Source organism: Glandiceps talaboti, chromosome 7 (assembly GCF_964340395.1).
Source record: "Glandiceps talaboti chromosome 7, keGlaTala1.1, whole genome shotgun sequence".
In the NCBI taxonomy this organism is placed as follows: Eukaryota; Metazoa; Hemichordata; class Enteropneusta; family Spengelidae; genus Glandiceps; species Glandiceps talaboti.
In genome coordinates this window covers 9,133,453-9,147,759 of record NC_135555.1, presented here as the reverse complement: position 1 = coordinate 9,147,759, position 14,307 = coordinate 9,133,453, and the positions used below count along the sequence as shown (strand labels likewise).

The following is a 14,307-nucleotide window of genomic DNA, read 5'->3' as shown; positions in this document are numbered from 1 at the left end:
TAAAATGTAAATCATATTTCATAATGACCTCTGGTGAATGCTCAGGATCTTGCTTTTGTTTGCAGGCCTATTGGTTGCAGTCATTTCCCCAAAGGACAGGGTTTCTATTACATTAGTGTTATCAGTGATGTCATATGGATTATAGCATCATCTTTTGTTGTGCACCAAATTTTTGGATAATTCTCCCAGATGACTGTTTTTCACACATACAATTTAACATGGAACACCATTCCTGTTCATGATTTTACATCACCTACAATTACTTGCAATTTCAGAGAGAAAGTTGATCTTGTGCCTTTATAGGGTGGGTGTCAGCAGAAAAAATGTACAGAAAGTCTCTCAATTCATTTTTATAAAATCATATTTTATTGAATTGTACTTTATAGGACTTGATGCATGTGCAAGCCACAATTGTCTAAATGGTGGAGTTTGCATAGCCACAGAAGGATCATGCACGGCTTACGTCTGTCAATGTGTAGGCTGTTTTACTGGATTATATTGTACCACACGTAAGTACAAGTAAAGTAGATGTTACAAAAAAAGGCAATAAAAAGGAAATATCAAAATGTGTTTTATTAGAGAAGAATGTTGTTATTATCCCCAAATATGATAGTCAGTGAAAACATTCCAACTTGTGATTCATGATATATTCTCATTAATATACAACCAATGCAAAAAAAAACCAGGGGGGGCTACTCCCCTTATTTGAACAGAGAAAAACCCTTGTGAGTCTATCAAAGCCCATATTCTTGTTCTTGCAATTCTCACTATAGTATATGTCATTCTGTATTATCTCCACCCAGAATCCAATCCATGTCAGACTAATCCATGCCAGAATGGAGGGACTTGTGAGGCTGTAGCGTCATCATGTACAAGCTACAAGTGTAACTGTAGGACTTGTTACACTGGAAGTACTTGCCTCCAATGTTAGTACACAACCATTTGAACTACTGAAATTGTAGATTTAACTCATCTAGGTTGTCCAAAAACACCTTGTGCTCAATCAGCTCAAAGTGTTGGCTTCCTAGCCATAGTACCCATTGGCAATCTTTTCAATAATCAAGTGGTGATCATGCAACATAATGTATTTACCCTGAATGTAAGGGATGCATCATCCAGTGATCCAGTACAGCTTCTAAGCAGTGCTTACAATTAAACCCTGGATGTCATGCTGTTCAAAATGCCCATCAATATTCAGTTGCTATCAGCTTCAGTATGCATGTGATAATCTGTTTTTTTGATGTTTACACTGTGTATTCTGCAAATACAGATACAAAATGTATACATTGTGTAGTTCTATAGAGGCTTAGAAACATGATTGTCTGTAGCGAAGAAAAGTTATTACTGCTGCTTCATAATCCTGTATAAGTTCAAACACTGGTACATTAGTGTGTCACTAGTGATAGAATCAAGACATTTATCAATTTCATGTCACCATGCAAATTTCACCATAAGAATACCATCATGTAAATCTGATAGTAAAATAATTTCTGTTTACCAAATTAGATTAAGTACTTTCCTTTAAAAAAAATGGTAATAGGACAGTCTATTTTGAACAAACTTGGCTAATTCATTATTAGTCTGAGTCAACACTATCATGATTTCATAACTTTGAGTTCGTCTTTTGAACTGAGTATAAAACTTAAATGCAGAAAACAGTTTGTTATAGCAGCTATAAGTGTTCTATTCTCCAAGTTCACATAACGGTTTACAATATTGTACGTACCCGTAACTGAGCCATATCATTCATGAGGGCACTAACATTTCCCAGTATGATAATAAGTTAAGTTAAATATTATTATCTATCTTGTGTGATTGTGATAGACTTATCAATTTTAATTTCTCCTAGTGCTAAGTCCATGTAGTGCACACATATGTCAGAATGATGGGGTATGTGTTCCTACACCTGGATCGTGTACAGCTTACACATGTTCATGCCCAACCTGCTATACTGGAACCTTCTGCAATCAATGTGAGTTAATGATAATACTTACTTCTGATATATGGTTATGGACACTTATTTCAAGCTTCTGAATTACTTTTTGTGTAATATTTTTTCCAGACATAGTGGATTTCTTGTGTCGGTGCTTGTTGTGAATATTGTTGTTACAAATAATTTGGTAAAATGTGTCTTTTTAGAAGCATATTAGCTTTCATTTTCTCTCATCTTCACTATACATATTGAAGATTCCAAGATAATGCTAGAAGAGAAAATGTTACCCAAACATCAAACTTGCAAGGAAGAGGCTGGATAGGTAACTCTATTGGAAAGAGAGAATGCTGTGCGCGTACAATCAAGATTAATTTTCAGGCAAAACTAAAGGACCTGCAGTTCATAATTACTGCATATATTTCACTGTTCACAATGCTTATCAGTTCATTTTCTCTAGTTTTATGAACTTCTTGCACTTTGGTGTGACTTAATACTAACATTCTACAAAATACTTGATGGATTGAGAAATCCAATCTTTTGTACGTAGACCTCATCAGTTATACTGCCTGTTTCATGTTACAGTTCACTGGCTGTGTTTGATACAACCAATGCATGCAGAAACAAATACGGAAGTGCCTAATTTCTTCAATGATTTCTTGCTACATTTTGTCAAAATGAAATAAACCATTTAAATGAACTGCAACTCCATGGTAAGATGCCAGCACCAATGTTATTATGTCTGCATCTGGCATAAAGCTCATTCCATTTATAGACAAAATTTTACAAGAAACTATTCTTTCCATCTTTCTATCTTAAAGTAGTATGTGCAGTACGTTCTTTCTGGTTTCTGCATGGTTGTATCAAGCAGAACCATGTGGTGAATGGTAACATGGAAAGAGCAGTAATGATGTTATCCAACATTTATCAATATGTCCATATGCTTTTGAGGTTGTTAGTTACCAGAGTTCATGTTTTGATATTTCACTTTTGCCGTGTGCCTCTACAGTTGAAAATGCATGTATTGGTCACCAATGCCAGCATGGTGGTGCTTGTGTTCCTGTATCGGGCTCCTGTACATCATACACCTGTACATGTCCTCAGTGTTACACTGGAGACTTCTGTAATATTTGTGAGTATAAACTATACTTACTATTTATTTCATTATTATCATTATATTTTGTGCAACATCTATAACGCAATCATATTTTTTCCACCAAAATTCTTACTGAGGGAGGGGAAAAAAACCATCATAGTAGTTTGTTTCCGATATTAAACATGCCCTCAGAAAATTTTCAGGGATCAGAAATTTTATTTAGTTTATTTTTGTTTTTTTACTTGCAGTTTCCATTTTTTCTGCATCCACTATTTCTTGTGTAAGACTTTTTTTCTTGTAAAAAAACGTTTAGGGTCAGCAGTGAACTAGATGGGGTTGGGTAACCGGAACCAAATATTTTTTTTTTTGCCCTAAAGACAAACAAATAATCAGTTAACATGCCCTTCTTTTTTTTATTTAAAAAAAGTTTAGGGTCAGCAGTGAAATGTTTAGGGTTGGTGGCTTAAACTAGGGTTGGTTAGGTTATTGAAAACTTACAATGACAATCTTATTTTATTTGGGTCAATGTTACATGTACTACACATATCAATAAGCTACATGTATAACTGCTGCCATCACACTGTGGATGAACAAAACCTGTTACAAACAAGGAAAGTAAACAAATGAATTGGACTAATAACACATGCCACAGGAGGTTTGAACAGTAGAAGCTTGCATTACATTTCTTGGTTTGATAAGAACAGTTTTGTGGTCTCTTTATGTGTGCATGAAATGCCAGGGAAACATCTAATTTTTTTTGTGAATGTGAATTTTTTTATGTAAAGAGGATGTACAGCTGTTCTTATCAAATGACTGATGAAATGTAATATAAGTCTCTGTAAGATTGTGTAGATTTACCCCATCCACATACTGATAAAATGTACTGTGATAATATTTTAGCTAATATATGAACTCTTTTATAATGGTGGATCTTGTTTGGTAATTGCAGATAGCGATCCATGTCAACCCAATCCATGTGGGAATGGTGGACAGTGTACAGCTGTACCAAACTCATGTACTGCTTTCACCTGCACTTGCATTGGCTGCTATACTGGAACAACTTGTCAAATCAGTGAGGAAAAGAATTAAATGTTTTATCTGTGCAACACACCTTCTCTTAACATCGTGTTAGGCCTGTTGTATCTGTATTGTTGTCACCACTGTCAGTTGATGGGTGATGTAGATAATTTCAAACGTACAATGCAAATCTGCAATCTAAACGATGAAACAATTCCATGGATACCTGATATCTTTGTACAAGGGAGTTGCGATAGTTTCTAAATAAAGAGGAAATGATGTCTCCTTCAATTTGTACTAAATATGGCTAAAAAAAAATCCATGACATGAGTTGTGAAAGTCAACGAAATAGGGTTAAAAAGCAACTCCATGACATGAATTTCTCAAGTAGTGTGTTTTTTATTGTCATCTTGAAAAAGATGACATTTGATGAGATGATGCCATGTGTTTCTTTAAATACAGTGCTTAGTCTTGCTTTTTCATGTCTTTCTTGGCGGTACTTCTAGTCAAGACTGTTCACTATATCATCTGGTCCAATAGCTGCTCCTTGGGGCCAAACTGTAATTTACTTTTTTTATCATTCTGATAACCAAAGTATGGGGTACTACTATACTAACTGTAACTATTATTACTTTGTAGCTCAAGATCCATGTCAAAACCACAACTGCCAGAATGGCGCTGTATGTAAGCAAGTCAACTGCTTTGAATATATTTGTCAGTGTGCTGGTTGCTGGACAGAACGGTTTTGTACTTCATGTAAGTACATGTACAGGTTTTCCAAATAAACATTCAAACTATTGCTGTAACTGCTTATTTAATCGCAAGATATTTCAAAGTGCAGATGTGATAATGATACCTCAGAAATTTTGATTGTAATCAAAATATTAATTTTAGATATTTTCCCCAATATTTTTCTTCGTTCAGTCAAGGAAAACACGAGTGACCTAAGGGGTCCTTATCAGTATGAGTCCCTAGACAAATAGTGACAAACCCATACATAGGTCACAAGTATTTTCTGGCTGAATGAAGAAAAATATTGGAGAATAATATAATTATACCTCCTCAAGCATAATTCATGAAAAATTGGAGAATGATATAATTATACCACCTCAAGAATAATTTATGAAAAATTGGGAATGGTGATTTTGAACGTTTCGACTCATATTTTGAGCACCACAAAACCAGTGACGTAGACATGAGTTGTCATGATGTAGAAAGACCAGGGTATATAACCCATGTTTGGATAATAACTTGGTTTGAGAATGATATAATGACCACTGTACCATACCTGAAACTGTAGTGCTGTGTATATTTGTGGTTACTGATTAAGTTTAAGGTGGCAATGCAGGTTCATGGGAGATAAACAGCGACCTATTTTAAAATGAAAGATACTCAGTAGATAAAAATGAAGACAGGATAATATGAAAATATGGGACTATGCTTAATAGCTAGACACTATATGCTTTGAGATATGCATAGGACATCATGTACAGAAAATCCAACATTTAGGTATTGAAGAGTGAAACATTTATAATACTTCACTTAATTACACTCTATACCTTATAGCTATAGTATATAAAGTTAGATATAAATACACAGATGAATTAAATAGTTGGTCAATCTGAAGTGTGCAGTTGAAAATTTCAGGTTATACAATTAATTTTCAAGATTGCATTTGGAACAAATTGTTCAACTCAATATTATGGTTTTACCAATGACCACAGATGAATTTCCATTTGAAAAGTGAATTAAACCCATTAATTTCACACCTCAATGACCCCCCTTTTCAAGAAGTTTGAGATGAATATACATGTAATTATAGTGTATAGGTAACACTATTATTGAATTAAAGGTAAATGAATAGATGTATTAATTTCAATGTCTTTCTCATCTACTTTTTTAAAATCAATAAACAGTGATTAGTTCGTGTGAGAACCACGACTGTCAGAATGGAGGAGTTTGTCAACAAAGCACTGGTTCCTGTACTGATTATGAATGCTCATGTCCAACTTGTTACAGTGGTAATTTCTGTGAGCTTTGTAAGTATTCAGTTTGAATTTATTGACTATTTCTTGTCATGTCATACTTTTTTAGATATTGAATGGTGACTATTACAATTAGTCAGACTGTATCTACATGATTAGAGCTGCAACTACAGAATGTTTGTTAAGTACATAACTTCCTCACATATCGTACCCCTTAAAAAGTACTGCATCATCTTTGAGTAAACATATTTCTATAGCTGTATAGGCAATAATTCTGCACCCAAAATTCAGCGCCCTCAATGGCGATTACGATTTCAACCTACTGCTTATGGCTAATATGAACCATTCATTGACATGTACAATGTCAAATTATTGGTATTTTAACAATTTTCAGTGAATATATTGTGGTTTTCTGATATAAAAAAATGATGCTACAGTTACATCTAGTGCAGTTATGACATGGTGACATAATCAAAATGAGCTTTCACTCAAGATTTAAACTTGCCACTACAATACCTACAGATAATATTGCCCACAAATTAACAGATACAATGTCTTTTCATAAGTAATTTGCCAATTTTTAGTGAATATATCTTTGGTTATTTTATGAAAAACATGTCCCAGTTACAGCTAGTGCAGGTTTAAATATTATTCTAATACAGGAAAATTGATGTTGCCTTTGGCAGTTGAATCGTGGTCAGAGCACAATTTTTTTTACATAAACATATATAGACAATTCAGACCCAATATAAACAATAAGATGTCCCTCTCTCAGTTTGACATCAGACATTCGCATACCATGTAATACAAGTTTTAAACCTGTACATGGAGAACTAATAAATGTATGCATTTCTCACATGCGTAAGTAACAGAGTCACTTGAAGATGTCCTATTTCAACTTGACAGCAAGGATGGTAGAAATTATACTAACAGTAGCTTAGATACAACACCCTGGTGTGCATTGTGTCTCTCTTGCTGTGAGTTTGCATCTATGTTGATGTACATTGTGTTCTGTAAGTGAAACTCCAACTTGAAGGCAACTTAGATTTTCCTGTAATGTTGAATGAGAGGCAAGTGGTTTTTACTCTGCCACTGACAAGCATAAGCCTTATAGGTCTTGACTCCAGACCACAGTGTTATTCATTGACAGGTGGTTTATCACTTGGCCACTGCGTGATAATTCATCAATTGATTCATTTGTATTTTTACATCCATATGTTTTATTTTTTCTATAGTTACTAATGTGTGTCAACCCAATCCTTGTCAGAATGGGGGAAACTGTGTCACAATTTCAGGATCCTGTTCAGCCTACCAATGTACATGTCCAACATGTTATTCTGGCACGAGGTGTGAAATATGTAAGTCTACAATTAATATATGTATACATCCAACCAATAATGTCTCTTTGCTTTGGAATCTGCAATCGAACTCAGAGCGTACCTAGCATACATCGGTTGAATAATCCAGCCTTCTTCAATTGTTATTGTATATGGTGTAGTGATGGTCATATACAAGCATGCCAAGTCAAGGCTCAAGGATATCTGTTGTGTGGATCTGTATAGTTACGGTGTAGGTCCTGGGTAAGGAATAACACACCGGGGGAGAGTATTTAGTCAGAATGGTTTTTGACAGTGACTGCCATTTTAAAGGCGTCACAAGATTTAGTGCACACAGTACTATTGTCCAGATGGTTCCAGTCTACGAGTGTTTTTAAAAAGAATGACTGTTTGTATTGAGCAGTTTTACAATTGTCAATTTCAAAGCACTTTGAGTTGTTAGTAACTCTTTGTTCAACAATGTTAGCTGAGATACAGTCGGCAAATTTCCTAGCTTTTATAGATCTTTTGGGTCTTATGGGTTTAAGATAGTCCACTGGTTGAATTGCTGGTACTAGGCCCTCAACCACCCTGTATAGAAAAATTAGCCTGTTAATTCTGGCACAAGGTGTGAAATATGTAAGTGGTTACCCATACATATCTTGCCTAATCCTTTTGTGAAAGAATATTAATTTGAAACATCAGGATTGTACTTATTGAGAAGGACAGTTTTACTCGTTACTTTTGCACTCCTTAAAGTACGATAAGACTGTGTCTTTGAACTGCATAAAATAACAGCTGGAAAAGTCCAATTGATTCAGCCGAAATATACTAGATAAATGACAACAAAATATGATTTCAAGTTTTCTCACGTTATCAAGAATTTTTCATGTGTTTATTGCAGAATTGAAGGGGTCAGACTGCAATTTTGATTTCAGAAAAAGAAACTCATTTGTCAAGAAAGAATGTTATTCCTCAATATAAAAGGAAAATATGAGTGACCTAAGGGGTCTTTGTAAAAGGAAAATATGAGTGACCTAAGGGGTCTTTGTCTCTATGAGTGACACGAGACAAGTAGTGCTAAACCACTTGTATTAGTACTTTCTGGCTGAAACAAGAAAATTATTTAAGAATAACATAATTATACCAGCACCAGTAATATAAAAAAAAACAGGGAAGTAATGCCGGCAATTTTGAATGTTTTGAATCATATTTCGAACACAGCAGTACCAATGACATAGACAAGCATTGTCAAGGAGTTATTGTGATGTAGAAGCCAGGGTATAATTCCATAACTGTGGTTCATGCATGGTATAATAGTTTGTTATACCTTTGATGGAAAGCGTCTTTTTGTGGCTCACTCAGAGTGTATTACTTTTAGGGGAAGCAATTTGAAATTTTATAAGATAAATTTATGTTTTTGAACAAGTGCAAAAATTGTTCTGACTTCTTCAGAGTATAAGGGAACATTTTAAGAAAATTTGTTATTTTATAATACAGAAACTTACCTTGTAATTTTTTATATGCAGTGGATGATCCTTGCCAGAATCATAACTGTGTGAATGATGGTCGATGTCTAGCTCAAGCAGGTTCTTGCACTGCTTATACATGTATTTGTAGTGGATGTTTCACTGGACAATTTTGTGGAGAAGGTATGTATAAAAGATTGCCCCCTCCCCCCTTCAAAGAAAAAAATGATATACTTGTTTAGGGCAGCTTTAATAGCTAATTCTATATTTTTTGTGACCTGACCTGACCTGACCTGACCTGGTGACCCTATAGTTCTCTGGTGAAATCATAAAAAAAATGTAATATCTTCTACAGCAGGATTAGAAAAGAAACCATACTGTTACTGAATGTACAATGGCAACCCGATGAGTGTATATCCGAATGAAAATTATTTTATTGAGTTACAAATGCTGAGTTTTTGTATATGATGTGTCATATTATTTTTCAAGGACAAAAACACAGTAGTTCTTTCATCAATTAAAAATCCAGAGGACCTTCTCTTGGCAGCTAACCTGGTCTATGGCACTTTGGGGGACCGTACTTCATACTTATGCCCCATTCGCCTCCAACAACAACAACAACAACAACAACAACAACAACAGGCCCCAACAACAACAACAACAACAACAACAACAACAACAACAACAACAACAACAACAGGCCCCAACTTGCCACAACTGGCACCACAATTCATACTCACCCACCTTGCCATCGACCAGATAGTGCCCTCTGCCCAGAATAGGTACCCCAAATTTTTTTTAAAGTAAAATATAATTTGGGATATTCTGACTTGTGTTTCAAGTACCAGCACTGTTGATAAGATTTTTGTTGAGCCAGATGATAAAATGTAGAAGTTGTAGTAAGATTTTTGTCAGGCTAGACGATGTTTTGTTTCAGCTTTCATGCGTTTCATTATAACATCATCCTTTGTTGTGTATACATCAGGACTGCAATAGGAGAAAAAAGAAATATAAAATACAGCTTATGAAATTATTTTTGAGAGAGAATAGTTCTATATTGTACATTGTTGACTTTGAAGTCCCTCTTTCCACTATTCAGAGATTCAAGCTTGTGCTAACCATGCATGTCAGAATGGAGCAGCCTGTGTGCCAAGTGGTACAAACTGTTATTCATACACTTGCCAATGTAGTGGCTGTTTTACAGGAGCCTTCTGTCATCAAGGTAAGTTCTGCTTTCCTTATCAGTTACATTTCATGCTAGGGAGTAACAATGAAATTCAAATAATTTCAGTGCCAGACTTTGCGCATGCAAGTATGATGTATTAGGCTTAGCCTAGCACATTTCAAACTGTCTTCCTGATCTCATTGTAGAATTTAAAGTCAAGCTAGGGAATTAGAATAAAATTGAACTAATTAAAGTCGAGCTAGGGAGTTAGAATGAAATTCAAATAATTTCAATGTCAGACTTTATATTACAAGTATTAGGGGTTAGTACATTATCTCTTCTTCTAGGAATAATAATGATGTTCAAATACCCCAAATTTAAATGCCAGACTTTTTCTATACAAAAAAAAATACATTTCAAACTCTAGAGAGTTACAATGAAGTTCAAATATAGTGACCCCTAATTTCGATGCCAGACTGTCTATACAAAATAGTATGTACATTTTATACATTCATCCTGATTTTATAGTAGAAAGTGGAGAGAGATACACTGAAATTCAAATATGGTAACCCCTCATTTCAATGCCAGAATACATTTACAACTTTCTCCATTGTCTTGTCGTGGAAAGTGTATTATAAACATAATTATGAATTACATGTTTATGAAAATATCAAACTTTATAATTCTAGATATAGTGCACTAAATTTTGTCTTTATTTACAGCAATTAGTCCATGTGATAACCTACCTTGTCTGAATGGTGGAACTTGTATAGCTTCTGGACAGAATGACTGTGTCAGCTATTCTTGTACATGTCCTAGATGTTTCACAGGCCTCACATGTAGTATTGGTATGTAAAGTAATTCATACTGAATTAACCAATCAATTACTCTGTAATTTTCTGAATGAAACAACAACAGCAAAATAACTTGAAAAAAAAATAACAGTTGATTTCCTGGTTTCAAAATGAATTACTTGTTGAAGAGACACTGCTTATGGTGCTTTTAGGCTTGTATTGTCTGTCTTACAAGCTCTTTCTGGTACCATTTGTTACATCAGATGAAAAAAAAATGATCATGCTTGCAAAAATGTGTTGTTAAAGAGTGCTTCATAGACGATATGGTCTCAAAATATTTTGACTGATTTTATTTCAGCACAAAGAAAAGGAATTTAGGACAAATAGTAGTCTGTAAAAAGTATAAGATATGTTCAATCATTCCTCTTTCTTGGAGTACTGGCTGATAGGGTTGTATCGTACAGACTTGAAATATGTTATGCTGTCCAGAGAAGTAATTCAATAGTAATTAGTGTGTGAATTTATTTTTTCTACCAAACAGGGCTGGACCCATGTCAAACTAGACCATGTATGAATGGTGGTGCCTGTACCATAGATCCAAATGATCAAACCTGTACTGCTTTCATCTGTCAGTGTGTAGGCTGTTACACCGGATCAACCTGTAATATCCGTAAGTTGACAAAAATAGTACTTCTCATCCTATTATCGGTCTTCCTTCTCCACCTGCATACCTGCTGTCCTTGTTCTTATCATCTGTCTATCTACACTATCTTTACTGCTTCCCAGGTTGTTTTTTTTTGAAGTCTGAAGAAGACGACCTGAAGAATAGAACAGACGATATATTTTAGGAATGGTATAACATACTTATTCAAGTACTGTGGAATACCTCAACGCATCTGTTGAACTAAAGAAAGACTTACTCACACTTATTACAGTGAAAATTAATGTTCTTAGTGACTTTGCAATGTGGTTAATTTACAGTATTTTCATACGTTGGGTTTACTTTAACACAAAATAGACACAGTGGCAGATCCAGGAAACCATGCTTGTATTATAATTTACAGCATTCACTATAAAATGAATCCATAAAGCAAAAAAAAAAGAGAATTGTTTCTGGTCAGCACACGCATCACGCACTTAAATACCCTTGTGTCAGTCTTTTTTCCTGTGTTTCATGTTTGTCCAGCACATGCAGCCTGCAGATCTAGAGGAAACATGAAATAACCCTCCCTACTTCAATGAAGACAACTGCAGAGCCAGTCATGAACAAGCAAATGACATCAACCCACATACACACTAAGTCTTGTTCTAAAATATTAAATAAAAAGAACAGTAACGGTCATAAATAGTAGATTTAGTGACAGGTTTGTTGAGAATAAAAAAAAATTGTGTAGTTGCACCATGCAGTTTAGACAAAATGTCCTGACCAGAAACAATTCTTTTTTTTTTCTTGGCCTAATAGTCTAATTCTAAGTACAGTGAGTAATGAATATGCTAACTGTTATATAGTTGGCTGCTCACCTACCAAGAGAGAAAAGTACACATCAGAACGAATGCATAGAATCTACCAGTTGGCATGTGTTAGCTCAGCTGGTCATAACACTCTGATTATAACATCAGGGGATGTGGGTTCAACTTCTACATAGATTTGCAACTTTACTTTCCACTTATGCACATCTTTAAATGTTAAGCTAGTCTTAGAGATTCATCGTTCTTTGTACTCCACATGGCTGCCAGCAATGTGGGGTGTCCTCAATGATGTATCTTTATGTCTACTTTTAAACTTGCTTTTAGAATCAGCATAACTTCTAAGCTTGCTTTTAGAGTCAACATAGCAAACCGGGAGAATATCTTTTTTAAAAAGAGGTTCTTGCAGCTTAATAACCCTTGCTTGATCTTGCAGAATATAATGGTGCAGTACTGTTGCTTGCAAGCCATTGCTATAATCTTTGCTGCTTTTAAGCCCTCTACAGGTGATCTAACAAGTACATGTCTTCGCATTGTATGATACAAGCTAATTTTTAAATATTTTCCCCAATAGAAAGGAAGAGTAAAGTAGAAAATACTATAATAGCAATTTCTGCAGTGTTCTATAGTACTGCTGTCTTGCTGTTTAAAGGGCAAACTTTACTTTTAATATTTCGTGATGATTAATGTGTAGTTATCCTAGCACAGCCTCTCACCAGTTTATAGCAAACTGCTTGCAATAACTGCTGCTATACAGTATCTATGCCTGATACCATCTACTGCATGCTGCTTCAATCCATGGCTCATTCCTTTCAAAGTTTAGAAGTAAGTACATGCATTGCTATTCAAACCAAATGGGAAACTAACATCTTCCAATATGGAGTATCATCACAGGGTGTAGCTAAGTTGTTGAAATGTGTGAATCATTTTCATATTATTGCTGTTATTATTCTTAGTAGTAGTAGTAGTAGTAGTAGTAGTAGTAATAGTAGTAGTAGTAGTAGTAGTAGTATTTTCATATTCTAAGTAGTATGTGACTTGGAAATAAAAGTCTTAATGTTTGCTGTTACTTTTCTCCAAGAAAACTCCAACCCATTCTCAGTCAAAATCAAGAAAAAATATTAGGACAGGGCCTTGGGGTCGCAATGCAAATTTTTGATTGGCAGAAATAGAAGTAAAAGAGTCATTTCAATATCTGTTATGGCCACCACAATACTGTATTATTTATTAAACTCTGTGGGAAAATAAAAGATTGCCAAAAGATGATGAATCCCCAAATTTCTTTTTGTAGTTTGATAGAAGCAAGAACAAACTTTCATATGTCAAAATTTGGAGAAATTTCAAAACTTTGACTCTCAGTGAAATTGGTCCCCCAAAGCATACATCTACACTTAAAGACTAAATTTTAGGATTGTATGTCATGATGACTATTTCACTTGAATACAGTAGTACACTATATGTATTATTGGGAGGAAGCTCATTGAAACTGTTGTACTTCAATCCATATTTATATTTATATTTATTGATTACACGTAACAAAACCCTGGGGATTTGTTAAAGGTACAAATAAAATAAAATTGGAAAAAAAATCATAATAATAACACTTATAGGCTTTTCAAAAGTAACATTACACATCATAATAAAGACTACAAAACAAAGCAAACAACAACAATATATTCAATGTGTCAGTAAGTGATAGCCAAAAAGATATTGAAAAAAGAAGCATACACATGTAGATTCAAGCATAACTGTGAAGTATGTCTATCTCTGTAAAAAGATGTAAAATTCAATCAAAATATTATTGAGTGAAAATATCCAAGTATGTTCAACTCTGAAATCTTGTCAAGGTAGTGTTTTATTAAAGATGCAATACATTGTATAATGTACACTGTGTTAAGAGTACAACTAGTTGAGATAAAATTTCCTTAGTCCAATAGAGTGATAGATAGCAGACATTTCAGCATTAACCCTTCTTAGCTCGGACCTGAGACTACTGAAACTATGTCACCAGGTTTGAATGGCCAACTTCTTTATTGACACATTGCATCGAAAGGTTTTAATTTTTATA

General features: G+C 34.5%; 1 protein-coding gene across 11 annotated transcripts in view; it reads left to right on the top strand.

Annotated features, from left to right (window-relative positions):
- Positions 1 to 14,307, top strand: part of LOC144437266 (uncharacterized) — a 183,425-nt gene that overhangs the window by 114,578 nt on the left and 54,540 nt on the right. For all 11 annotated transcript variants that reach the window (XM_078126182.1, XM_078126179.1, XM_078126183.1 and 8 more), the window contains 12 exons: positions 387 to 509; positions 804 to 926; positions 1,850 to 1,972; positions 2,940 to 3,062; positions 3,976 to 4,098; positions 4,683 to 4,799; positions 5,960 to 6,082; positions 7,264 to 7,386; positions 8,874 to 8,996; positions 9,913 to 10,035; positions 10,701 to 10,826; positions 11,314 to 11,442. In XM_078126182.1, the coding sequence (XP_077982308.1) occupies positions 387 to 509; positions 804 to 926; positions 1,850 to 1,972; positions 2,940 to 3,062; positions 3,976 to 4,098; positions 4,683 to 4,799; positions 5,960 to 6,082; positions 7,264 to 7,386; positions 8,874 to 8,996; positions 9,913 to 10,035; positions 10,701 to 10,826; positions 11,314 to 11,442 (1,479 nt within the window). The remainder of the gene's footprint in view (positions 1 to 386; positions 510 to 803; positions 927 to 1,849; positions 1,973 to 2,939; positions 3,063 to 3,975; positions 4,099 to 4,682; positions 4,800 to 5,959; positions 6,083 to 7,263; positions 7,387 to 8,873; positions 8,997 to 9,912; positions 10,036 to 10,700; positions 10,827 to 11,313; positions 11,443 to 14,307) is intronic.